Source organism: Molothrus ater, chromosome 5, assembly GCF_012460135.2.
Source record: "Molothrus ater isolate BHLD 08-10-18 breed brown headed cowbird chromosome 5, BPBGC_Mater_1.1, whole genome shotgun sequence".
Classification (NCBI taxonomy): domain Eukaryota; kingdom Metazoa; phylum Chordata; class Aves; order Passeriformes; family Icteridae; genus Molothrus; species Molothrus ater.
The window spans coordinates 6,186,479-6,212,568 of NC_050482.2; the positions used below are offsets into that span (position 1 = coordinate 6,186,479).

General features: G+C 40.2%; 1 protein-coding gene across 11 annotated transcripts in view; it reads left to right on the plus strand.

Moving 5' to 3' along the window:
* CELF2 (CUGBP Elav-like family member 2) overlaps positions 1–26,090 on the plus strand; it is a 548,864-nt gene that overhangs the window by 401,790 nt on the left and 120,984 nt on the right. For all 11 annotated transcript variants that reach the window (XM_054515016.1, XM_054515012.1, XM_054515011.1 and 8 more), the window contains one exon: positions 14,235–14,431. In XM_054515016.1, coding sequence (XP_054370991.1) covers positions 14,254–14,431 — 178 coding nt within the window. In that variant the 5' untranslated portion in view covers positions 14,235–14,253. The remainder of the gene's footprint in view (positions 1–14,234; positions 14,432–26,090) is intronic.

Genomic DNA, 26,090 nt, shown 5'->3' on the forward strand with positions numbered 1-26,090 from the left:
GAAAGAGTGTGGCTGAGAAACAGGTTTTTTTGTTGCATAGTTCTCTGCTCTTTACCGTTAGACACACTTCCCAGCTTTGTTCTTCTCTTAGTCTTCTCTGAAGGATGGTTATAGCAAGAAACTGATGTGCCTTAAAATAATCTGTGAGTAATACCCCTCTCAATGAATTTGAAATTGCTGGAGTGAAGCTCGGTGTTCAGAGCTGACCTGCTGCCCAGCTGGTGGCTGCCTATTCTGAGCGATTGTGTGGGCACAGGGCACAGATATCCTTCCCTGCCTTAGACCAGAATGAGCACAAATCCACAGCTCTCCAGTGGTGGCAGTCAGAATGAAAATTCAGGCTTCATCATTTCTTTCTCCGTATCTCTTACTTACAGTGACAAGCCCAGCAGGTTCAGCCTTCAAATCATTAAAATAAATGCTCATATTATTAAAATCCCATATTTGATGCTTGGATTCCCCTCGGTTTCTTGTATCAGGCAGCTGAGACGTGTGAGCTTGAATTCTGTGTTCTTCCACTGCCAGCATCCTGGTCCCTCCACCTGCCCTGGGGCAGGTTCTTCCCTTTTTCCATCTGTTGAGCGAAGGTGTCAATGACCATACAGAGAAGAGTTATATGGAAAAACAGTTGGAAAAGGGCTAGAGATCTTAGGGAACCACATGGTGTTACTAATCCTCCAGCTTTCCAAAGACTTGTCATCACAAATAAGAGTTTTCCACTTTCAGGAGCAGGAGGGAAAGAGAAAAAAGAAGGAAAGACATTAACCCTGTGGTGTGATGACAGAGATTTCTATAAATCACACTGCGTTTCACACTGCTGCTGACAGCCAGCCAAACCTGAGCTGGCCAAGTTTCCACAGGTCGAGTATGTCACAGGGAGCTTAAAAATACATCCACAACTGTTTAACTACCTTTTCTCTTGCACAAGGGTACTGGAGTTAAGAGTCTTTGTAAATTATGGAGTGGTCAAAATTATGTGGATGGTATTCCTGTTTTTTTCCCCATCTCCTCTTTTCCCATTTCTTTTGTAAAAGTGTCAGCAAGTCCCTAAGACCTGGGTTCGTTTTGCTTGTGAATTAAATCTCCAGAGCAAATAAATATCCACTAGGATAAGATTATGTCCAAAAAGTACATTTTAGAAGTTGTCTCATAAATTTAAATTTTTCTTACTGCAATTATTTATGATGACCTTAAAAGTATGGAGTTTTGGCAACTTTTCAAGCTGTATTTTCCTTTCCGTTTGGCAAAACAGTTCTGAATGGCACCCCTCTTTTGTTTTCCCAATACTGCATTTGCACAAAGTGTCCTTCAAACTCACAATTAAAAGTTCTTTGAAGTCAGAAGCATCCTCATGAATGACTGCCATATGACTTGGGAAGTGTGTGTGCATGTGTGTGTGCTAGGGCATATTTTTGTTAGGATTTTTCAGGGTATGATTATTAGGAAAATTTAAACCAGTTTTTCTCATTTTGTTTGTTTGAATGATGCTTTAAAGGGCAAGTTGCTCCTTCCCTAATTATGTGTAGTTGTTTATTTTCTTGTGAGCTTCAAAAGAACAGCACAGCCGACAGAGCAAAATATCTTATTTGCAATAACCAAGAAAAAATAAGGGACTAAGTAAAATCTTAAGCTATAATGAGGGTTTACTTTAAAAACTCAGAGTTGCTGTTGACTACTTGTCTGCCAGTGCTACTTCTGACCTTTTGTATAGCAGGTCTCTCTTTGGACATAAAAGTAAAACTGTTGGTAATCCAAGATACAAAGGAAAATTAATCCTTTGTAGATGCTAGAAAACACATTGCAATGGAATTTGGAGATTTCAATAAGTGAGAAATGAAGACAACTTGGCCTGTTTTGTAGTGCAGACAATGTGTTCCACACAGCATGCGTGGGGTTTTTTTTCATTAAAAAAAATTGCTCAGTATTCTGCCTTCACATCCAGTTTCTTTTCTTTAATCTACAAATCATGGTTGCATATCTGGTGGGACCTGGTTCTCCCACCATTTGACCCTGGCAGGAGCATGTATGTCTTGCCCATCTGAAGTTGAAGCCAGCCTCAAGTTTTACTCATTATTCTGTCTTCCACAAAGCTTGCAGGAGTACCTGTCCTTCTACATAGAATCAACTACCACTAATATTAGGTTTTAGAGGTTTTCCCACTCTTCTAAAAAGCACTAGAGTGAGTTATAAGTGTGTGGAAAACTCACTGGGGAAAATCACTTTCTAACTATTGACATTTTAGTAGAAATCTAATGAGCTACTTAGATTTTTCTCATTTGTTATATTGAGGAGCAGTTAGAAAATAATCAGAAAAAGGGAAACTTTTGGAATTTTTTTAAGCTTCCTTGTAATACAGCTTAAGGACAAAACCCTTTATTGATTTTGTTGTTGTTGTCCAGCAATCTGATCAGAGCTGAGGTCTGCTCTACAGAAAGACTTGGGCACTTTTTGACTCCTTTTTCTACCCCCTAAAACCTGTCTGGACAAAGATGATTTCTCCCTGGAGAACTGGGAAGTGTTTTCCAAACAACATTCATGTTTGCCTTTACTAAACAAACAGAATTTATACAAATTAGGAGGAACAGAGTGTTTTGAAGAGAAGAGGGGAAAAGAGCAAAAAATCTCTGCCCCCAACCCCACTCGCCAGTTATATTTTTCACTGAAATAGCAAAGTCCTCTTGTTTCCTGTCCTGCATGGAGACGTTTTGTTCAGCTACAGCTTCATAAGATTATACTTCCCAGTAACATTTGAGTTTTTCCCCACAATTCCTGAAATTTTCCCTGCCCACATGCTTTAATATCAAGCCTTTGGAGGGATAAAGTTATTCTTCTTTGTTTGCTTGTATGTTTAAGAATTCACCTTCCTCTGTTGCTGAACCAAGCCTGATCCTGGTTTTCCATCTCATCATTTAATCTGTAGCACCTCTAACACTCTTCTAATACCAGAACCCTTTTTTCAAAGACAGAGGAGGAGATGCAAGGATTGACACTACCTGAAAGAGTTATTCAGGCAAGGGACTGAAATTTCCACGGCGCCAAATAGTGGGATGAGAAGAGATAGAACCAACCTCTAGAACCTCTTGGTTGTCCAGACAGAGGCAGTACTGCCTCATGAATAGGCAGTGAAAATCTTAGCTTATTTTACCCACCTACAAAAATTTCTATGTTGTTCTCTGGGGTAGGATTGCCCCACTCCTGCCCTACTCCTGGCTTGTGGAAAATTATAAGGTAAATGTCAGGCAGTGATAATGGTACTAATGAAGCTTCATTGACAAGCAGAACTATGCTTCAAATAACAGGCATACTTCTGATTAACTGATTTCTGGTATTTCTGGGAAACTGCCAAAATGAACCCTCAGGTACAGGTGTAGGCAAACTCTTTCCCCTTCCCCTGGCAGGGTGGAACTCCACCCTGGCCAAATGAAGAGCTTGACTCCTTGAAACAAAGCAGTGTGAGCTTCATTTCCCTCTGTTCTGCAGAAATCCTCTTTGATCACCTCTTTGACCTCCAGTTCACCAAAACCATTCCATCTGTGGGAAGAAAAAAGTCGGCCACAGCCCCTCACAGATGAGTGGCAGCTTCTCCAGCTTTCACAGGCTTGGTTAACACAGAAGCAGGTCAAGACCACACCGTGCTGTCATCTGAAGCGCTCAGGGCTGTTACCCCGGCAGTATCACGTTAAACTCATCATGTATCAAGATGTGGTGGAGCAGCCACCCCGATGTGAGCACGAATGACACCCGAGAGCTCCGGGGGCCGTGCTGGTGTGTGCGCTATTCGTGTTTCCACTGAGGTCGGCATCTTTCTAACAGCCCGCTGCAGCTGTATTGGCGCATTATGAAACCGCCGCTTCAAAGTGCCTGGTGAAGCAGATCCTTCCAGCCCCGTGCTGCAAGGAAACAAGAGTCACACCATGCAGGAATGTGGCTGCGTGTGTCAGCAAAGTGCCTTTTCAGCCTGGGAGCTGAGTGCAAAAATTTCGAGAGGAATCGGGAAATTAAGTTTTGAATCCACGTCTCTTCTGTTTGTTAGGGATTCGTCCTTTCACATGGATGCGATGTTCCATGGTGTGTCTTGTATCATCTATATACAGAATTTCATTTTAATTTTTTTAATATTGTCTTTCCCTGTTGTTGGGATTTTTTTTCTCTCTTTTTTTGGACAGGTTATACATATGCTAATAGAAATATGCCTATTATTTGAAGCATAGTTCTGCTTGTCAATGAAGCTTCATTAACACCGTTATCACTGCCTGACATTTATCTTATAATTTTCCAGAGTTGACTGTTACATCTCCATGGAAACCCAAATTGCAATTGAAACAAGTGAGATAATAAAGGCATCCACAGAGGATTGACAGTATGCAAGCCCACAGTGTTTGCAGGCTACATTTGTTTATAGTTCCTTAGATAAATCCCTTGCAGTGGAGATTTTTATTACCTGTCCCCTATCTTTCCATGACTACTGCTTATTGCAAGGTTTAGAGCAACGCTTTTTTTTATTTTGCTTTTTAATTAGAGCAATAAATTTTATTGGACTCAGCAAGGGAGGCATTGAAGATGTAAATTCTAAAGTGATTTTTCTGGAATGAAATATGAAGATTTTTATATATGAATTTGGCGCTATGTAGGCTAAGGCATTCTCATGTTGATTTGGTGGAGGTTATTTTAGGAGCCTAAACTTAGGATCATGGAGTCTTTTGATATGCTGACTCTTTCAGTATGCAAGAAGGATCTCTTTTTTTCTGTACCTAAGGACTTGAGCCCTCTTAAGTTCGTGACTCTAAATCAATTTAGATGGTGCCTCAAAGCAAAGAGTCGTGAAACTGGAGTGGGTCCAGAGTGAATTAATCTGAAATTAATTTGATTTTGAAAGGCTCCATCTGGCTGTGTTTGGAAAAGGCATTTAGACAGATATATAAACAAATGATCATCTGTATTCTATATGCCAGATGTGGTGTCAAAAAAATGAAGAAATGGTTTTAGAAAAGGAATCAGCTGAGGGGGATTTTGCTATAATGATGCTTAACTTGTTGAAATCACAATTGCATCACACTTTGGACAATGATCTTCTCTTATACTCAGATTTGTAGAAGGAGAGAGCCTGGCTGAGCCTGATAGGATTTTTTGTTTTAAGTAACAAAATTGAATGTCACAGCTTCCTCGAATGGTCTATTTGAGATCTAACCAAAACTGGCTAAACAAAATTGGCTGCACCCTTAAAACGAGCAGGGCTGCGATCTTCCATTCCCTTTTAAAGGATGCTATTTAGGTTAAGCAGCCATGTCAGGCAGGTGCTCTTGGCCTCCTTCTCTTTGGGCTTTTGGGCCCACGAAAATGATTCCCTGCACTTTGTGGAGCTCGACTGGGACCAGGCCTGAGCATATGTGTATGTACACTCATGGGTGCCAGTCTTGAAAAACTCTGGACTCTAAATTACTTCTTGCTAAAATCAAATCAGTTGATTTTAGCACACAGAAATGGCTGCATTTCAAAACAAATGTTTGGAGAACACCTTTCCTGTGCCCTCCATCTCAACTCCAGGACAGAGTTTGCCACAAACTAGATAGGACCTTGCAAACCTCATAAGAACTTGTAGATATTTGCCAGCCTGGCTACAAAACTTGCTGAAATAGTCATGTCAGTAATTATGAAGTAAAAGAAAAAAAATTTGAAGCCTTCATTGCTGTCTTTGAAGTTTTTTGGAGGGCAAAGGAAGAAGGGAATTGAGTAACAACTTTGGAAATTTGGAGCAGTAAGTGTTTGAAATGGGGAGAGAGAGACCAAGGTTGTTGACAAGAAAACAGATGGTCCTACGTGTCCTGCATTTTAAAAGCCTGGTACTATTCTAATTCAGTTGTTGACATGTCACAAATACATAAGCATTTGGGTGTAATCAAATACCGTAGTGCTTTAAAAAAAAATAATACTGATAAATGTTTCCTGCCACACAGAAAGAAGTGTGCTTCATTGCAAATGTGTGTAATCAGCAAGGCAAGGCATTAATAATCCACACCATTAATACTGAGCAGTCAGCTGCTCCAGGTTCAACTTCATGTGAAAAAGTCCATCAATCCGTGCTCCAAAACTATAATGTAATTGTTCAAGCTCACTCTCATGTTACTGTCCAGCTTACAGTGATACAGAGAGGAAAAAGCACTCTTCAACTAGTCCCTTGAAGACAGAGCACAGATCTTCATGCCCCAAAAAAGTTACTGAGGAGCACAACAAGAGTGTAGTAGTAAGTTGTAGTAGTTGCCATAACAGAGGTTAGTTTAGACATATGAAAAATTATAAATTAGAAGCCTTTGTTATTTCTTAACATCCCAGGTCAAAATGAGATTTGCAGATGCTGGTCAACAGAAAACAGACATTTAAAAGTCATGATGTAATATCTGTTGAACCTTTCATGGAGCATATAGTGATAGAACAAGGGCAAATGGTCTTAAGCTGGAAGAGGGCAGGTTTAGTTAGGTGTAAGGAATTAATCCTTTATTGTGAGGGTGTTGAGGCACTGGCACAGGTTGCCCAGAGAGGCTGTGTCTGCCCCATCCCTGAAGGGGTTCAAGACAAGGATGGAGCTTAGAGCAACCTGGTCTAGTTAAAGGCTAGACCCTTGGTAGGGGAGTTGGAATGGATAGTCCTTAAGGTCCCTTCCAACCCAAACCATTCTGTGATTCTCTGTCTTAACTCTCATGAGACTTTTCTTAGAAATGCACCTACCTTACACCTGATGAAGACATACCCAATCTTGTTCAAGTGTTTAATGCAGAGAAAAATTCTGCCCAGAAAGCAAAAATGAATTATTGGGTGGTTGCCTAAGCTGAGCTTTATGTTGCAGAACATTATTGTTTAGCAGACCTCATCAAACCTTGAACTAATTATATCCCAAAGCCTACAGCAGCCTGGAAGAACAAGGGTTTGGGCTTGCATAGGCTCTTAGTTTATATCTTCAAGGACTTATTTTCATTCTTCACAAGTATCCCAGAAATTTATGATTCTCATCTGTACTTGTATAAGAGGGGAAATGAATTCAAAGCAGTCAGGGTGGAGTGGCTTTGACTTTCTTCAGCCATTGAAGGGCAGGCATCTGTCACTGGCTATTGAGCTTCTACTAGTTTCAGTTGAGTAAAATCAGTAGGCTACTGTAGGCAAATCCTTAAAAATACTGAAAATAGGCCACTGTAAGTTTTATCAGCGTAAACCAAAAGATGCTGCCCAGTTCAGACTTGTATAGATGGGGTGTTTAATTGTTTGCTTCTGCTATTAGATGAACTAACAGTGATATTTTGGTTTCCAAAATAGAAGACTCTAAAAAAGACAAGCCTCTTCCCATCCCTGTTTGCTTTCTCTTCTCCACTCATTCACTCTTGTTTATGTGTATTTTCACTTGTGTGAGTTGCTCCACTCACAGCACATGCACATCATTAAGCGCTACTGCATGTTCTAAAAAATAATTTGCTTAATAAAAAAATTTAAAATGGTCCATACAGCAGCAGTAAGAGTTGAGATTGTCTGAAACATGAAGGACTTTTTTTTTTTTTTTAAGATGTGTTTGCATGTAAGAGTATTTTTTTGAAGCAGATGTAGCAGATGTACATAGCTTTTGCAAAGCTTGAGTCTATGGTTCCAGGAAGCATTACCCACAGCACAACACTAGAATGACATCTTTTGGTAGGTTTAAACATGTACACAAGGAGTATCCAGGGTTTAAGTTGAAACCCCTACCTTAAATCAAACTGGTTTTTAATAGAAGTGGTGCAGGAATGCAGAGGCTGAACACCTGAAGAGCTACCCCCATCTGGAGCTGAATATTTAACTTTGGTGAGCAGAACTCTGAGGGCTAATTTTAGGAAGGTGAGAAGCCTTAAAGCACAAAGAAGTGTATGTTCTCCAATATGCACCTCCAGCCAAAAAGGGAACTGCATTTTAATGTAGCTCTTACTATGATTTCCTTTTGTATCCTTGATTTCTTTCTGTGATACTGGTGAGGAATCTGCATCTATACCTTTGAGAAATAACAAGTTTTATCTCAGGTGGGATCAGCTCTCTTCTGATGTTTCTCTAGCCTGTATTTTGTTCGGTACATTTTCCAATTCATATTGCCCTTAGTATCGTGCAGGCTGACTTATCTGCTTGAAAGGCAACTTCCTTCTGCTGCTCCTTCTCCCAGCCCAAATTTATTACCCATCAAAACATTTTCAGGTAGGAATGGCTCCCCCCCCCCCCCGCCATATTTTCAAGTATTTTTTCCTCTGGGATAAAATACCTTTATACCTTACCTAAAATTTGCAACTGAGGCATTAAACTGATTACATGTACTAAATTTGGAATTGATCAGAAAAAAAGTATTCCCTATACTAACAGTGGTTTGCGATGGTTTGTATGATCTACTATGTGGAGAGAGCTAATAAAGATGAGCTACAAGAAATCTCTGATTTCACCAGAAATATTAGTGTGGATTTTAAATTATCAGGGCAGGAAAAAGTAACTCATTGTCTTAAGAAAAATTACACTTCTAGAGATAATTTCTGCCAATGTGGAGGCAACACAACTTAAAACATCTTTGCATTTACCACTGAGTGCTTACACAAGCACTTGAGTATTATTACTTATCGAGAAGAATGAAATCTGAGCATTGTATGTCAGGTATTAAAAGCCATCAGGATTTTCCTGTAATTCATATGTGTGTGAGAGTGTAAGTGCGGTTGCTCTCTGCTGGGTGGATGAAGAATTGCTCATCTCTTTGTTAAAGTCTTTATGGGGCTGTAAGATGGATTGCAAGTCTTACAGCTGCTCCGTTGTTAGCCCTGCTGATGGGTGCAGGAAAGCCTGGAGATAATTATTTTGTAGATTTTACTGCCTATGTAGGACTGAACATCCTGCCATAGGAGGCTTTTTTCCATTGGGCATGATGTCAGGGTCATTTAGAAATTGCTGTTTAGGATATGCGTTACTTAATAATAATTATAAGTGTTATTAGACTCTAATAGTTCTGCCAAAAACTACAACACACTACAGCAGAAGCAGTTAATGATTTTTGAAACATCATCTTTCCTTTGAGCTGCTTTTGAGCAAGAGTGCTGCAAAAATACTGATGGGCTACAAGGCATCTGGAGATGACTTTTCCCCCCACAAAACACAGAGACCTGGTCGTTCACAGCTTAAAAATGTTGCACAGCTTCTTTTTCTGTTTGTCAGAGGTTCTGGCCCTTATTTTGCTGGCCAAAATCCAATGTAGGTAATTACCTTCTGTGTCTATAAATTGCAGCCCCCTGCAGTTTTCAATTGGGTAGGGTATTGTTCTACCCTTCCTGGCTGGAACTGTTGTGTGATAATGCTCCATGTCATTAAACAGCTGCCGTCTGTCACCTTACGATGAAGTCATTCCTCTCTAAACAATGAGTTTATAAAGCCCTTTTGGGTCCTTCCAGACAAAATTTGCTCGTAAACCAGCAATTATGATCTTTGGAGTACATTAAGGTGATGCTTGGCTGTCTCTCTTGACAGCAGTCAGAAGCCTTCAAACGGGTGTTGTCCCTTTTGTCAGTTTGTGTGATATCCTGGCAGTGATGCCACAGCTCAGATGTAAATGCTTTGTTACTGTAAAACCTTGGTGCCTGTAAATACCTCTGCACTGGGTTGGATTTAGTTGTCATTACACCTGGAACTCGTTTGTTATCATGTTCTGTTGGCTCTTAGAGGGAATTCAAATATCTTATACCATGGGACATGAAAAAGGCAAATCCCCAGCAAAACGGTAAAACCACAATAATAGGGTGAGGGTTGCAATATGAATTAACCAAAAAAGAACAGTAGGAAGGTACTGGGTAGGGTTAAAAACAGATTTGGCAAACAGGTGTCATGTAAATCCGTTTGGTCCCCGTTAACAGCTGTTTTTCAGCACCTGACTTGACACTGGGATCATTAATGGAAATGAATGTGGATTAATGCCAAAGCTCTTAACAGTGATGAATTTAAGAGAGTCTGTTTTGATTCAGACATTGCTTCTGAAGGCTACCTCTCTGTCCTTAGTGGGCAGTTCACTTTTAGCAGTCCTGCAGTAATTAAAGATATGAATGGGAGAGACCAAGAGGGCATCTACTGGATTTTTCTGGTGCTCCTGCTGAAGCAGCAGGGATATTAAAACAATCTCTAGCTCCTCAAGAGTGGCCCTGTCAGCTTGCTGAAATGATGGAATGGTAGTTAGGTTATTAGAAGAAAAATTGGCACAAATTGAGAGAGAGGATGCTCTGGCAGCAACCACAAGCAGCCAGCGACTCAGTGTCTTAATCTCTGCCCTCAGGCTGCTCTCTATGATACAGATGACACCTTGTCAGTGAAGATGATGTGCTGGGTCACCCCTGAGTCCAATGGGCTAAATTTGCCATGGAGGGAAGGATTGCTACAGCATAGAGCCACATAATCTAATTTTTCTTTCTTTCTTTCCTTCTTTTTTATTTTTTTTTAATGTATGTCATCATTTGGGTACTGACAGTAAGTGCCAAGGGATCCCATTCTCATTAGTGTCCCCTATCTCTGTACACTTGTGCTTTCAAGAAATAGTCCTAAGCTTTCACAAGGCTTGCTTTGCTTCCTTCTGGAAAGTTTTACATGTAGTTTCTCTTTTGTCTTATTACTTCTTGGGTACAGGAGAAGGGGAGATGGGGGAAGGAAGAAGCCACTTCCTCTGAGAGCCACTGTGTTGGCAAAGAGAAAGAAGGAAAAGCCCTACAGCTGTTAGCAGCCAAGTGGTCTTAGTGCAGAGCTGTAATGTCCATTTGGTGAAGATGAAAGCTGGGAGAAGATAAGGGAATTCATCTTAGAAGAGATCATTTGCAAAGGATCAAGCATATTTGGCTGGATTTTGTGTGGACCCAACAAGTTCTGTGACAAAATGAACCGTCAGGCAGGTGTGGTGTATAATTTTCTTCCTCAGTGGAGCCTTCCAGTGCACTGCAGGGATCCAACCTATAGAATCTGTAAAATAGGTGTATTTTTCCCAATGTTATCTCTCTGGTGATTTATTCACTTGTTCATTTTGTCTGCTTTGGCTCTAGTCCTATACCAGCTGCCAAAGCTGAGTGAGGATTCCACTGCAAGTGTCATTGCTCCAACAGTGTTCATGAGCTCCTCAAAATCCCAACAGTGAGACTTGGATTCCCACTCTGGGATGTCTGAGAGCCTTGGTTTGCACTGACATCAAAGGCAGTGCAGTTTAGGAAGGAGCCCAGCTGTGTTTGTAAAAATGAGTGCCCTCTCTGTGGCCTGAGCTTGTCTGTCAAACCACCAAAATGTTGGCAGCTCAGTCGAGTCCCTACCTTGTGGTAGAAAAGTATTTTAAAGAAAAGCCTAAATTATGCTTGGTTTTCTCCCTAACTCTGCAGGAGTTAGTGGATTGACAGAGCTGTCAATGGATGGTGGAATTTAGTTTGGAGAAGTTTTAATGACTTACTCAAGTTAATGCAGGCAGTGAGTGACAAAACCTGTCCCCTGGAGCTTGGCATCATAGTGTATGGTACTGATGCCTTGAGTCAGAGCTTTTAACCACCTTCAGCCAATAAAGCATTTAAAGAATATGACCAATGTAATTCAACTTTGGTCCCAACAAAATAAAGAAAGGGCTTAAACGTTTTGTGCAATTAGAAGAGTGCTTGGCCTGTGCCTAAACCTTTAGCTCAAAGCAAGAACTTGATGCTAATAGGGCCATTAACCTGAGAAAACAGGTGTTAGTGTTTGGCTTTGTGCTTTCCCAAAAATTGGCTGATTAGCAATGGAAATTGTGGGGCTCTTGGTGGTAAAGGTGGTTTTGGTAAAGGAAAAAGCAGAGGAATAAACTTGTTATTCTTTATTAAACATGACCCTAGCTGTAATTCTGGGCTAAGTAGCAATTGTGTATGGATTTCTTAAAGAAGGGATCCAACAGAGAGAACAGATGAAGGGCATAATTTAAAACTGAACTCAATACAAACAACACAGAGAATAAATGAAGTGAAAAGTCAAGCCAATTTATGAAAGAAAATAGTTGACCAAGCCCAGGGCAGAGCTGGGAGCTTAACTAAACTTCTACCTTTTCTTTCAAAATAACATGTAAGTATATCTACAGTTATTTTAAGCTATGGGTCAGGGATTTTTCAACCTCTCTGGTAGGGAGGTTGTTTGACAGATTGGGTTTTATGTAGAGGAATAGGAATTGAAAAGAAATAATTGAGTGATTTTTTAGAGGTTTAAGTGTCACATAGGTGCCTACTGCTCCATGAAAGTCTTGAAAGTTGTTCCCATGAAGTATCACTCAAGTGAGTCAATCATGGTTTTTCTGTTTCTTGACAATTTTAAGGGGGTGGTTGTTTGGATGGTTGGCTTGGTTTGGCTTAAGCGTTGTCTTTGTATGGAAGTGCAGTTTCTAAGGCCTAGAGAAGTCACGATTCCTGCAGGTGAACTTGTGACCTGCAGAACTTATTCAAAACAAAGAGCATTTACAAGACAAGACATTTGTACCTGAAATGTAGTGTAAAAGTTTGGACCAAATCTTGGAGTCCCTTACTCAGGAAAGATTCCTGCTAGAGTAGATAGGAATTTTAGCCATTTATGAGAGTGATAAATGCTGTTGTCTGCTGATCCGTGTTGAAAGCACTTCACAAGGGATGATCAAACTTCTTGCTGGTGGTGTAAAATGTGCCTTTAATATAACTTTCTCCTTCCTGCCTGTAAGCGGGGAAAGTGCTAAAGTTAATACGGGCATATTAATGCGAATTATGCTTTTAAGGAGATGAAACAGATGAAACGAAATAATTTGTCTTCACACAGGTTATAGCTCTGAGACAGGGGAATTGCACAGCGTTGTTTTCTTCTTGCCACTCTTAGATTTTTTTTTTCACATGTAAAATATGATTTTCATCTGGTTGTGCAGATTCTGAGCTCTTCCAAGTCCTCCGGTGGGCATTCACTCCTGAACAATCATCAAACAGAGAAATTCTAATTAAAGCCAAGTTTTTTGAAAGTGGCAGGTGGCTCTGAAATGCCTGAATTCTGCCATGATCAGCTTCTGACATTGCTGCATACAGGCCATTTGCCCCCTCTCCCTGGTGGAAAGATAGGGGGGATGCTTGAAAATTCATGCATCATTAGTGTTCTTTCTTGAAACTGAAACATCCAAAAATCATCAGCACTTTTGGAATTTCTAGCCAACTAATTAGTTGAAACTACTGTCCTTAATTATCAATAATGCAAGGGGGGTGAGGGGGGAGGGAGGAGGAAGTGATGTATTTTTACTTTTGTATTTAAAATTATTTATTTTCTGTGTAAGAGTATGAATTCTCCTAAACCATGATCTGTCATTTGTTTCCCAGATCAGATTATTTTTTGTTCCAAAGTTCTTTTTCCCTGCAAAAATGTGGTTGTTTTGAACTTGGATTTAGGACGTACATCTGGAGATCAGATAGGCCGAGAATTTACAGGGGGTGAAAGTGTTCAAAAATTTGATCTCCTTTTGCAGGGCAAAAAAAACTTTCTGAAGCAGCATTTTCATTTCCACAACAATGTAGGCAGTTTTGCCACTGTCGTCTCTTTGATTTGTGCTTTTTTTTTTTTTTTTTAAGGCAGAAATAAACAATATGCTTTAAACTGGGTCTCTCCAGACTGCTTTTCCTTTTTAAAGAGCGTAGGCAACTAATCGGCAGCAACCAGCCACATAGCTGGAGTGTTTTCCATTCTAGGCAATATCAGACTAATTTGATGCACACATGGATGCTTCACACAATCTGCAGATTCATTGCTGGCATCTTGCATTAGTCATCTGACAGATTGCCAAGTGTTTCATACTCCTTTCATGTGACTTTATTACAAAACACACACTCATAGACACACGCACTGCCTGCTTTCTGCCAGTAGCCAGTTTAGTGAGAATTCACTGCAGTTCTGTTTACAACAGCCATGGAGAGAAATCTGCACTTATTTGCCACTATCCTCTACTTTAAAATGCAGAAGTCCTGGGTTGTGTTGTGCCGCTCTCATCTTATATAATGACATTAAGCAGCAGCCTGCAGAGAGAACCAGACTCAATGAAAAATGTAATAGCATTGTTTTTTGTTCGTAATACTTATGCTATTAATTAAACACTGATTTTTTTTTTCTGCTTTGTGCCAATTGACATCATCTTCTGCATCTAGTGCACACGAAAACTGTGTAGTCTCCTAACTTGTCTTTTCTTTTTAATCTCCTTTTCCACTTTCTAGTAACGGCACAGCTAACAAGATGAATGGAGCTTTGGATCATTCAGACCAACCAGACCCAGATGCCATTAAGATGTTTGTTGGACAGATTCCCCGTTCGTGGTCAGAAAAAGAATTAAAAGAACTTTTTGAGCCTTATGGAGCTGTCTACCAGATTAATGTTCTCCGAGACAGAAGTCAGAACCCTCCCCAAAGTAAAGGTACAGTAGTTATGCTCTCTTTGCTTTCAGTTTGCTTGTTTTCCCAACGATTTTGCTTGCCTTCAGCATTTCCAAAGAGGTTTGCAGCTGAGCTCTCAGTTTTGTAATATGCTGTGTTGAGCTATGCAGCAGTCCTAAGAGGAGAGGACTCACAAATACTGCCTTCCTCCTCTTCTTAAACTGAAGTTTAATTGTGTTTCATCTGGAAGCATGCATTCCAACTGTGCAAAAAAAGAGAAAATATTGGTCTCCTTGTTTAAATTATCATTGCCAAAAATGTGGAAACCTGAGAGGTTGCTTCCCAGGATTAGCTCATGAAAAATATAATTTTCTATTTCCTTTCATTTCCTCTCTTTGCACCCCAGGTGGGAAATATTTTAAGGATGCAGAAGGGAAAAGTGATGGTTGTGGGTTCTTGCCACATCATTGCTCCAGCAGCAATAAAAATTACAAATAGTCACCCTTTTTCCATAATCTGATTTTTTTTTTCTGCAGTCATGTAAAAGAATTGTTTTTTGGCACTGATATTATTCTAAATGAAAAGGTTAGTTTTCCTTCCTGCATTTTTTCTATACACATGTAAAGTATTTATCCCTAACTATATTCCTTCCTTTCACTACGTATATCTGTGCTTATTTAGGCACATGAGAGTTTTGTGCATTACAGCTGTTTAAGTGTGACACGTGCTTAGATGTAAACTGAAAGTGAGTATTTTGGTTCACAGAATGCATTTTCCTCCCTACCTAGCTGTATATTTTCATTCAGCTTTGGTACATGAGAGCATTGCTACCGTTAGAAATAATTAGCGTAGCTCAGAGGCAGAACTGGATGTGCATGTGTGTGCCTGGCTGTAGGGCTGCTAGACACTTATTCCTTCTTAACTGCACTCCTGGCACTGACTCTAAAAACCTTCAGAGCACACATGCTATGGAGAATATCACAGAATGATTTTGTGGGCTCCCAGCAAAGTTAACAGTGCAAAACAGCCCTTGCTGGAGATGAGAGGTGCCTGCGGTTGTGGGAGGCACACAGCATAGCTTTGGGTGCTCCTGTGCTTTTGGGCAAAGCACTGCCAAGGCTTAGTCTATCTCCATTTTTCCTGGTACTGGGCAGAGGATCCTCTCAGTGCCTTCTTTTTGCTGCCCAGTTTAAGCAGTCAGGTGCTTTGAGTGACTATGGTTTATTTTGGGTTGCTTGCATCTCTCAGTTCTGGTTAAAGGACTTGGTGCATTGGTCTCACACCAGTGCCAGGGAGGGGGTCCAGCTCACTGTACCTTCCTGCTAATCAAATGTCTGCACTAGATCACTCTTCCCCCTTCCCCATCCCTGGAAGTGTTCAAGGCTATGTTGTGTGAACAACCTGCTCTAATGAAAAGTGAGCAGCCTGCCTCCTGTCCATGTCAAGAGGGCTGGAGTTAGGTGCTCTTTTAGGTCCATTCCAACCCAAAGCATTCCATGATTCTGTGATTCAGAAGCAGAAGGTATTTCTTGTTGTGTTTCAGTGTAGTCCTGCTTCCAGCCCACCCCCCACCTCATTTCCCAGGATTGATGTATTGTAGCATGTACCCCCCTACTGTGTTAGCACAGAGCCCTCACCAAATGTCTTTTTCTTGTAATGCTGGATAGGAGAGCATTAAGAGGTCAAACAACTGGATTTTCTGCAGTCCAGGCTGCTATGGATGAGCAAACTCCTCCTTAGTTTAAAGCACTAAAATGCTGAACTTTGAGACTCGTCCATCTGGAAGGAGCTGATTCCTGGGTCACAGCAATGCCTTCCCACTAAGCAGTAAATGAAGTGAGAATGATGTTGTGGTTAGACAGAAGAAAACCATTGATACCCATTTCTGGGAATCACTGTACCTGTCCATCAGGCAGCTGGAAGGCATAAGGATGAAGCATAGATCATGCAAATCATTATAGACTAATTATCAATGTTTGTAGTCCCCATAAACAATATCCTTTTTGAAAGGTTGCTGGGTTTTGGGGATGCTTTTTGCTTGGACTCTTTTCAGCAATGCAGAGATTATGCTTGTCACTTCAGGCATTATGTGTTAATTAATGAGTAAATGAAATTAATCCTGAAGATAGGCAGAATAACCTTCAGACTTACTTTTCTCTGGCACCAGCAGCAAGCTCCTCTGGTGGTCAGCTTTTCCCTTGGAAGCTTTGGAGGAGTGTATCTCCATGCTTGCTATCCTTCCTTCTGGTTGAATCTGCCAGCAAGGTTGCTAGAAACCTCTTGAGTTTCTTGTGGATGTCTCTTGACTAGGAATGATCTTTATTTTCTTAATCCAGTTGCACAAAGGATTCGGTGTGAGAGATTGTTCAGAATGTTAGAAACAAGCGAACAGAAAAATTGCCCTGACAAACATCCTACAGTCTTCTTTTCATCACAATGCATGACAATTCTTCACCTATACTATCCAGTAGGCATTTTAAAAAGAAACTGAATTTTCATTTTTTGTTTGGAGGTCATAGAATCATGGAATATCCTGAGCTGGAAGGGACCCACAAGGATCACAGAGTCCAACTCCTGGCTCTGTACAGGACAACACTAAAAATCACGTGTCATGTGGAGTGAAATTCCATGCTCCTCTTGTGTTTAAATACTCACACAAAACCACCATTTTTATTTAATTTGAGCTGGGTGGATTTGGGTTGTGCCAGGAGTTTTTCTGCTTGCTGACCCTTTGAATCACCTCCAGTTTTGTAGAACAGTCCATCAAAGGGACCTTGTGGTTGGGTGAGGTAGAAAAAAAAGTAAATTTTTCATTTCATTGCATGGTTGTAGCTGTGTGTAAGGCAGAACATTCACAGCCTGGTGTCACACAGAAATTTTTTTCTGAATATGCTGCAAGCCATGAGTTGTAATGACAGGAATGCAAGTTGGTGTTACTACACCACACAGGGGGAAGCAGTTAGGTTTTGCTCTTTAAAGAAAAGCATTTTGATTTTTGAAAGATTTCTCTCTTCTCAGACAAGGGTTGTGTATTTCTATGAGCTTGGCCAAAGGGGCTCCTCTAATTTGGACCGAGTTTTTCTCTGATGAGCTGTTTATGAAGCTGCAATCTGAGTCTCTCCCAATCCTGTCAAAAATAACCATAGGCTGCTTCTCTCTCTCCTGCTGTTATTCAGACTGTCTTTCATACCCTCCAACGACAGACGGCCTAGTTCATGTCTTTCCTCCTCTTTTGTATTGCTTGCCAGCTCTGCAAAGCTGAGGCTGGAGGAAGACAGGTAGAAAGCCAAGTTTACCTCACTCTGGAAAACCAGAGGAAAGCCATCTTAATTCCACAGATATATTGATACTACTGCAAACCTTGAGGCTTGGCTTTATTAATTGGGAACTTCAGGAATGGCTGCATTCTAGGAAATTTCTTATCCTTTCCAGAGCTTGCATTTCTCTGCGTCTTTTGGATGTGTGAAAGAGCTCAGCAAAGTAATTTGACTTTGTTTTTATCTCCTGTTGTTTTGTAAGGCTTTTTCCTCTTTCTGCAACAAAAGAAATCCAGGGGATTAGGTAAACTAAATGCAAAAAAACCCACAAAAAACTAAAACCAAAAAACCAAAACAACAGGGTAGGAAATTCTGTACCACTGAAATAAAATGGCACTTTTGGCTTCTGGGGGCTAAGGGGATTCAAAGTCTGGGCAGATCAGCCCTCTCTGTTCCCAATCCAGCTTGCTCCCTTTCTATAATTTATTCTGGGTGAATAAATGACTTTTTTCCAGGGTGGTTGTTAAAAAGATTTTTTCTAATACCTCAAATGCAGCAAGCTCTGTGTGAAGGCAGCACACACTGCCACCAAGATCTCTCTTCCTCCCCGCTGTTTTCCTAAGCCGGAAAGATTTCCTTGGCTACTTTGGTTTTGAAGTCCAAGTGCTGAAGCAAGCAGATGGCACAGGGCTACTTTTGTCTTTTGAAATGCAGCAGGAGAGTCTTGGGCCAGATCCACTATGTCCTTTTGGCACCTTGCCTCTGCTTCAATACCTGATAATTCTTGGAGGGATCAAGGTCCCCTAGAGCAGCTTTGTGAGCCTGAATCTCTTTGTGCTGCCGTAGGAATCACACTGCAGAAAGCAGGGAGAGGCACCTGTGTAACAACTGACTCGGTGTTTGCTTGCAGCCTTTTACAGACCCTTTATCAGATTAGAGGGAGGCTGCTGAGTGAACAGGGATGTGCTGTAGTTAAAGGCCAGTGTTTATTATTATCCTATTTAACATGGTAATTTAAGTCTACTGGGAAGTGAGCAGAGGAATCTGATAATGAGGCATTCATCTGCTGCATGCAGGAGAGACCAAGTGGGCAAGGAGGTGTACAGGTATATATAGTTACACATATATATATGTATAGAGAGATGCATATAGGAGGCAGAAGTTACCTGGCTTGCTTGAGAATCATTTCAGCCTCAGTTTAGCTCTTCCAAAATAGTCTGGTGCAGGAAGGGGGGTGATCCCTCTCCTCCAGCAGGTCCCTCTCACAGTGCCTGTACAGTAGGAGCAAAGGGAGCTCGGGCAGTCCTGCACAGCAGCAGAGCTGTGGCACTCACTTTGTCACACATTGCCATCCTCAGTGTCCTAACCTGCAGCTAAGAGCAGCCGTTCCTTGTTCCTTGGCTGTCCCTGTGACACCACACAGCCAATTGCACCCTCTGCTCCTTCAGTTTCAATACATTGTGTTTGGTAAAACTGTTTTAGATGCTCTTTAAAAGCTCCCTTCAGCCAGCACTCCAGGAGCCAGGGTTTCTCTACACTTCACATCTTATTCTGTGTTTTGAATGCTCTCAGAGGCCCACATGAACACTGTTTGGCTTTTGAGATCAGTTGAGTTGCACCATGAGCACATTTGCTGTTGAAATGGCAGGACATGTGCCCACAGGCATTGTTCATGTGTGTGTTAGACTAAACTTTGGTCATGGTGCCTGACAGGTATTTTGTTACTATGCAGACTTGAAACCTTTTCCTGCACTGTATTAAAAAGTGCCTTGCATGTTATTTTTTATCAGGTGCATTGTTCACTATACGAAGTTTCAGACAACAAAAACTGGCAAAAGCCAGATGTCAGTAAATATTACCACAATTGGGAAGAAGAGTGAATCATAAAGTTGAGGTTTTAACTTGAAGTTTCTGATTCTAGGGTGTTTAAATTTAAACCTTAAGGAATCTTAAATCTATAATTTTAAAAAGGTTGTAAATAGCATTATAGAATATATTCCAGATGTGAGCTGATTTTTAGAAAAGGTAATTCTTACCCGACAAATCTGATGGAGTTTTTCAAGAAGTTTCTCTGAAAGTGGACAGGTGTGAAATATAATCAAGCTGATTTCCCAGGGGCATTTCACAGTGTGTCACACAGGAGACTAATCCATGCAGTTGCTGGTGAAGCAGAGAAGGACCCATTTCCAAATGGGGAAAGGAGCTGGGTAGATGATGGAGGGCAGATTAGAATGGGGAAAGGTTACAGGCCAGGGGAAGAGAGGGGATGATGATTGGAGAGCAACAGGGACTGTTATTGGAGATCAATACTTTTTCACTCTCTATGTAAATGGCTTTGACAGAATGAACCACCAACTTGTTATCCAACTTTTTGGATCATGCAGAAGGGACTAAATGGGGGAGAAGCCACCTGATAACCTGGAGAAAACAATCAAACAAAGAAATTCTGCTGGGTAAAACGAACCGTGAGCAAGAAGAGTAAATTTTATTTTGAGTGAACACATGTGTTGAATGAGTGCATTTTTCAAAGATTTGAGAGCAGGAGAGGATTTGAAGAGTGCACATATCATAAAAGGACTGAGATGATGTTTTGTATCTGTGTGGTCAAAAAGGCACAGAAAATGTGAGCTGTATAAATAGAAGCATTGAATAGAGCCTTCAAGGAAATACTGCACCACTTAAAGAAGGATTTTTTTAAATCATGTTTAAACTACAGTTACCAATATTTAGTACCATTCTATAGAAAAGGGCAGAGGTCCAGGGAAGAGCAGCATGATTTTGTATGAAGTCAGAAAGGGTTGAGCCATAGTGAAAGGTCTACAGAGGTTAACTTGTAAAGGGCTTCAAACATTGACTTACAAGAAAGCTAAAAGGGGGAAAGCTGAGGAAGAATACAGAACTGTACCTTGGTTTGGAAAGAAAAAGTTGTAAGGGGATACAATTGAAGTTTCTGCAGTATGTTAAAGTGCATACCAAAGGCAGGAATAGATAAGCTCTTTCAATTAATATTAAACCCAGGGACTGCACAGCACAGACTTAAGACTGAGGAACAGCAGGCCAACAGAAAAAAAATTCAACTTCTCAAGTCAAACTTTCTTCCTCCACTTGCCGAGCAGAGAATGGCTTCCAGAAGAAGCAGAGACAAGAGTTCCAAAAGAAACTTTCCTTTTGCTTGCTTCCATTTAGTGTTTTGAAAGAATGCTTCTGGAACAGGATGTGACATGACTGCTCCCCTTGTCCAAGAGCAGTTTCAGCCCATAAACAGGACAAGGTGCCAAGCTGTCAGTGACTTAGCCATGTCCAGCACCAAGAGGGGCTGAGATTGGTGTCCCCTGATATTTTTGTATTGCTTTGAAGACAGGGAGCAGATCAGGGTAATATCCCATTGCATACTTGACTACAAACCTGTTGCCCACTTAAATCGGTCTCACTGTATACTCCCTTCATTGACAATGGCAAGAAAGTCAGACCCTGTGATAGCAAAAATTATCACAGCAAACCCAACCCAGTCAGACAGAGCAGAAGTAATGGAAGATATTTGTGAAAACCCTGTAACAGCAGCAGGGGGCTGTGGTTGCAGAATGGGAAGACTAGAGGATGGTGGGGGGAGTTGGGTGGAGGATTTTTCAGTTGTGTTATTTAAATATAGAGGTAGCACAGAAACCTTTCTTCAGCCTTGTTTCTAAAGTTCCTCTGTGCAGTGTGTGAATGACTGGAGCAGAATGAAGCTATTTTTACTTTAAGGCATCTTTTCCCTCCCTATTTTTATGGTATTCATCACAGTGGGAGCTTGGTCCAGAAATGAGGACTCTAGGTATTGCTGTAAGAAGTTAATAAAAATAACACATCTCTGAGGGATTAAAGTAGATCACTTTGGGGCTCATTGGCTGCAGTTTTGTAGCAGCTTAACTATGATTTACAATTGCATATGAATTTTAAAAAGTAAGCTAAGACCATATAAGCACATTATTAATTACATCTGTGATGAAAAAAAAGGCCTAAAATTTAACTACATGAATCTTTTTAGTTAAATTGATAGAAAAAATCATGTATAGACCAGCCATGAGAGGAGCAGGACTTCATATTCCAATTGTGGTTCTTTCTAATGTTCATATCTGATAAACACTTGGGGGGAAGGCAAGTTCAGTAAAGGGGTGTTTGAAAAGGAATTTTTGAACTTCAGTTCAGACATGCTATACTGTTGACAACTTCAGTACATCCTCCAGCATTTGCTTATAGAATATTTTAGAACACCTTTAAAAAAGAGTCCCAAATGTTCATAAAATATTAATGTGTAATCTGTTGTTTGTAATGACATCACTTCATTGGGATAAAAACCCACGTAGGCAGGCAGTTAAAACAGCCTGAACTTTCAGTAAAATTGAAAATTGCTTTGTTGAATGTGAATAGTATGCCAAACCTCAGTTTCTCAAATATATAATCTCAAAGGAAAAAAAACTGTAATGCATGGAAAAATCTGAGTCAAGTCATGCACACACTTGCACGCAGGAATTAATCAATAGATATAATACTCAGACATAAAACACAGGCATGTTTTAAGTATTTTCAAGATTGCTGCCTACATTTAAAATATATACATCTATAAAAGTGCCAGATAGTGTCAGTTTGGTATTTATGGTATCCAGTGTCTTTAGTTGCATATGAAAGCTTGCATCAATGAGATTCAACCATTTTATGACGTTGTGGCACTGAAATTCTTTCCTCCTCCAATTTTCTATTACATGAATAAACACACTATTTATCTACTCATCACATAAAAAATTATGTGAGTTTTGTTAAAAGATAAAGGCTTCAAAACAAACCACACAACCCTTCTATTTTATGTAGTGTTTCTTATTTTGTTCAGTTCTAATATCAAGATCATTTGCTCCTAACACATGAGGAGATTTTGCAAAGGATGTGGGGACTGGTCTGAAATCTTCACACACTTTGGCAAGGATCTCAAAGCAAGAAAACATTTGACAGCTGAGCAGTGTCAAAAATGAAGTGTAATTGGGAAGCATCCTTATGAGCATGGATTTTGAGTGTACTGCAGCTTCCAAATTTCTCATTTCCACCACAAACACAGCGGTTTATTGCTTTTATCTTCTGTTCCTTTCACCCCACTAAAATCGGTCACAGGTGCCTGTGCACATATATGCACAAATAAATAATAGCCTAAAATTAAAACCACACTGCAGGAAGATTTCCTCATTAAAAGATAGAAGGAGAGAGTCCAAGGCACTAAGAATTTCTGTCACTGCTGAGATGATGTGAGAGACATAAATATTACAATGAAGGGTCAAAATAAAAAGCTAAAGACCACATAAAACATTTTAGCATAAATATGTCATCATTTTTGCTAGTTCTTAACATGATATTTAAACCCCAGGAGGGCCTTGAAAGGATGTCTGCTATTCTTTATAATTTTGAAATGCATTAAAAGCAGATATGTATAGCATGCATAGCAGTGTAAATTAATTACTATTTCATTACTTCCATCTTCCCTGCTCCAGACCTTGTCAGCCTGTATTTTTTTTTTGGGATCAGGGTAGCAAGAGGGCAGATTTGGACTTGTTTTGGGTCTGGCAAGACCCACAACATCCTCAGTGTCAGACTTCAGTGATACAGATGCTATAAAAGGATGTGCTGTGCCAGTTACAGTATTGCTCTTTTTTTAAGACATTGGTTTCATAGTGCACTGTAACCATCAGCATATTTCAAAAGAATAGCAAATAACTCCCCAAGGATAAAGTCTAGTAGTGGCTTCTAAGCCTGGTTTGAGCTTAACTCAAGCCAGTGAGCTGTGGGTGGAAGGCTGTCTATGCCATATAAATCTCCTGGTCCATCTGTCTTGGGAAAGAATGCATTTTCAGGAATCTCTGTCTTTCTAATTGCTTATAAAAACACTCTGAGACAAGCCAGTGAATAAATTAAATTCGAATGTTTCCAGTGGATCTTTTCAGTTTCTCACTGAACCTAATTACTGTCTAATCTATGCCCATGAGTATGCAGTTTTAAGTGGGACGTTAGACTTTCACTCTGCAGATTAAACTCTGTGGTGCATAAATTCATTATTATTTGTGTAAGAGAAAACTTCAGTGTCTACTACCTTGTGGTTTTAATTTAAAATAACTACTGCATCCAATTCAGGCATTCTTTTAGAGGACTAAGAAGAGCTGTAAAGAGGTGGAAGATGTTTTCTAATAAAGCGTGTCTCTTATTCACCCAACTGAATTGGGAAAATTTATGTTTCAAACAGTAATTAAACTCTCCTTGTAGCTCAAGATGTCATGCCTTCAACTGCAATTTTAGGGAGCTGTACCACAATAGGGAGTAGATTAATATAATGTACTGCAGGAAACTTTTTGCTGCAAGGATGAGTGTGGCACCGTAAGGAGCAGGGCTGCTGCTTCAGCCAGACATCTCCAAGTGTTTTGCAAAGGGAGAAAAATAGCATCACTCCATTTTTACCAGCTGGAAGAATTGAGATACAGAGGCCTGGGGAGACTTTTCCCAAATTTTTTGTCACTTTGAGTAGGCAGAGAATGATGTCCTCTCTGTACTGGTGTCGTTTTGCCTAAATCAAATCTGCTCCCTTTATTTTCAGTGCATGAATCCCTGAGCTGGTTAACACAAAAGTTTTGTTATGTTAACACTGCCCAGGTGATATCTTATTCACATTCACATAATAATCGGATCTGATGAGAACTGCAGTTACAAAACAAATGTGGAGCAGACCCAAAGGCACCAGCTCTCACTCTTCCTATGCTCCCCCTAATTAATACAATGAGTCTTAAACAACAATCTTCCTTTATTATTTGTAGATCATGGGATATAAAAATCATTGTAGATTTAAAATGGACTATATTAACCCAAGCAATTCCACCAGGACTTGAGTTTCTATAGTGAAAAGTGTTGTGTTGTCTCTGGCTCAATTAGATTTTTCTCAGTGTCAATTTTAATTCGCTTCATCAGAGTGTGGGGGAACTCTCAGTGGAAGGGAAAATGTTGCTTCTGAATGAGAGCCTCCTGTAGCCCACATTTTATTTAAGAGTTTTAAAATGCTTTGCAGTCCCACGTTCTCCCTTGAACGTCTGCTATTGTGTGCCATAAGAGCTGAACAAAATCACTTGGTGTTTCTTAATGTGACAGGCATCTGAGCCTGAGCAGGAGGAAGGAAATGGGTAAAGCAGGGTCCTTGGTCCCTCTTTTTATTTAATACTTAATATTAAAATTTAGTAAAAAGGAAAAAAAAAGTCTTGATGAGCCTTGGTGGCCAAATAAACTTTATTTCAAATCTTTCCCACCCTTCCTAACACCCACCCATGCATAAAGAGAAGTCAAAACTAGGCAGCAGGGTTTCCTTTTGCAGTGCTGAGCTCAGGACAGAGGTTGAGTGGTTTCAGAAGTTGGTTTTTTTACCTTTAGATTTGGTATTTCCCTCCTCCCACGGCTGCCAGCACTTCAGTGCACATTGCTTGGTTATTCTCTGCTTGGTGCAGAGTGAACCAAAATTACTATCTCTTCTCTATTTCAAAGGGTAAAATTGGGTAGATCTTTAACTTGAGGATGCTTCTCATTGTGAGAAAGAGAAGGCAAGAAAAAGAGCTTATGATGGAACTCTCAAGAAAGGTTTACCCAAGACAAGGGCCTGAAATGTCTACTGTGGATAGGTAGGGCATTTCAAAATGCTCTTTTCCATCATGTTCAGCAGTTTTCCTGTCTCTACCCTTGTCCTTCCCATATTTCATTAAAATCTCAATACTTTCAATTTTTGGGTAGCTGTGCACACACACTGTAGTTTTGCTTTGTGTTTCGGTGGCTTTTGAATTGTTTGCTAGGATTTTTTGGCTCACACCTCTCTTTTTCCAGTTTTGCAAGTGATTCCAGTATATCACTGGGCTACCCTTAGGAAACCAGCTGGGACTGTCACCAAAACCAGTCTACTGGATCAATGGATGTGAACCTCTTTTCTGATTCAGACAGAAAATTATGCCAAAGTGTGGTGTTCAAGTGCCCCATAGTTGTTATTAATGCCAGCTCGTGTATGAAAGGTAAATATGATATTGTCTCCATGGAAAACACCTTCATGTTTTTCAGAAGAACAGTGCAAAACACTCTATGAAAATTCAGGTTTTCACATGTGTCATCTCCCAGCATTTTCATTTCCAACAGTTTTAGCTTTCCTTCCCAGTTAACATGTGATGCCTTTCTCTGCTGTGTTACTTGCTAGTTCTCACTTGGGCATATATTGAGTTAAAAGGTGCTGTGTGGAAGTAGGGAATTATTACTATTACTATGACTATTATTATTATTATTATTATTATCATCATCATTTAGATGCTGCAGTTTAAGTAGTTTAAAAAAATCTCAAAACTAAAGGTCAGTGTAGCTTGTAGGTTTACACATGCACAGTACAAGTAACCTTCAGAAATTTCCT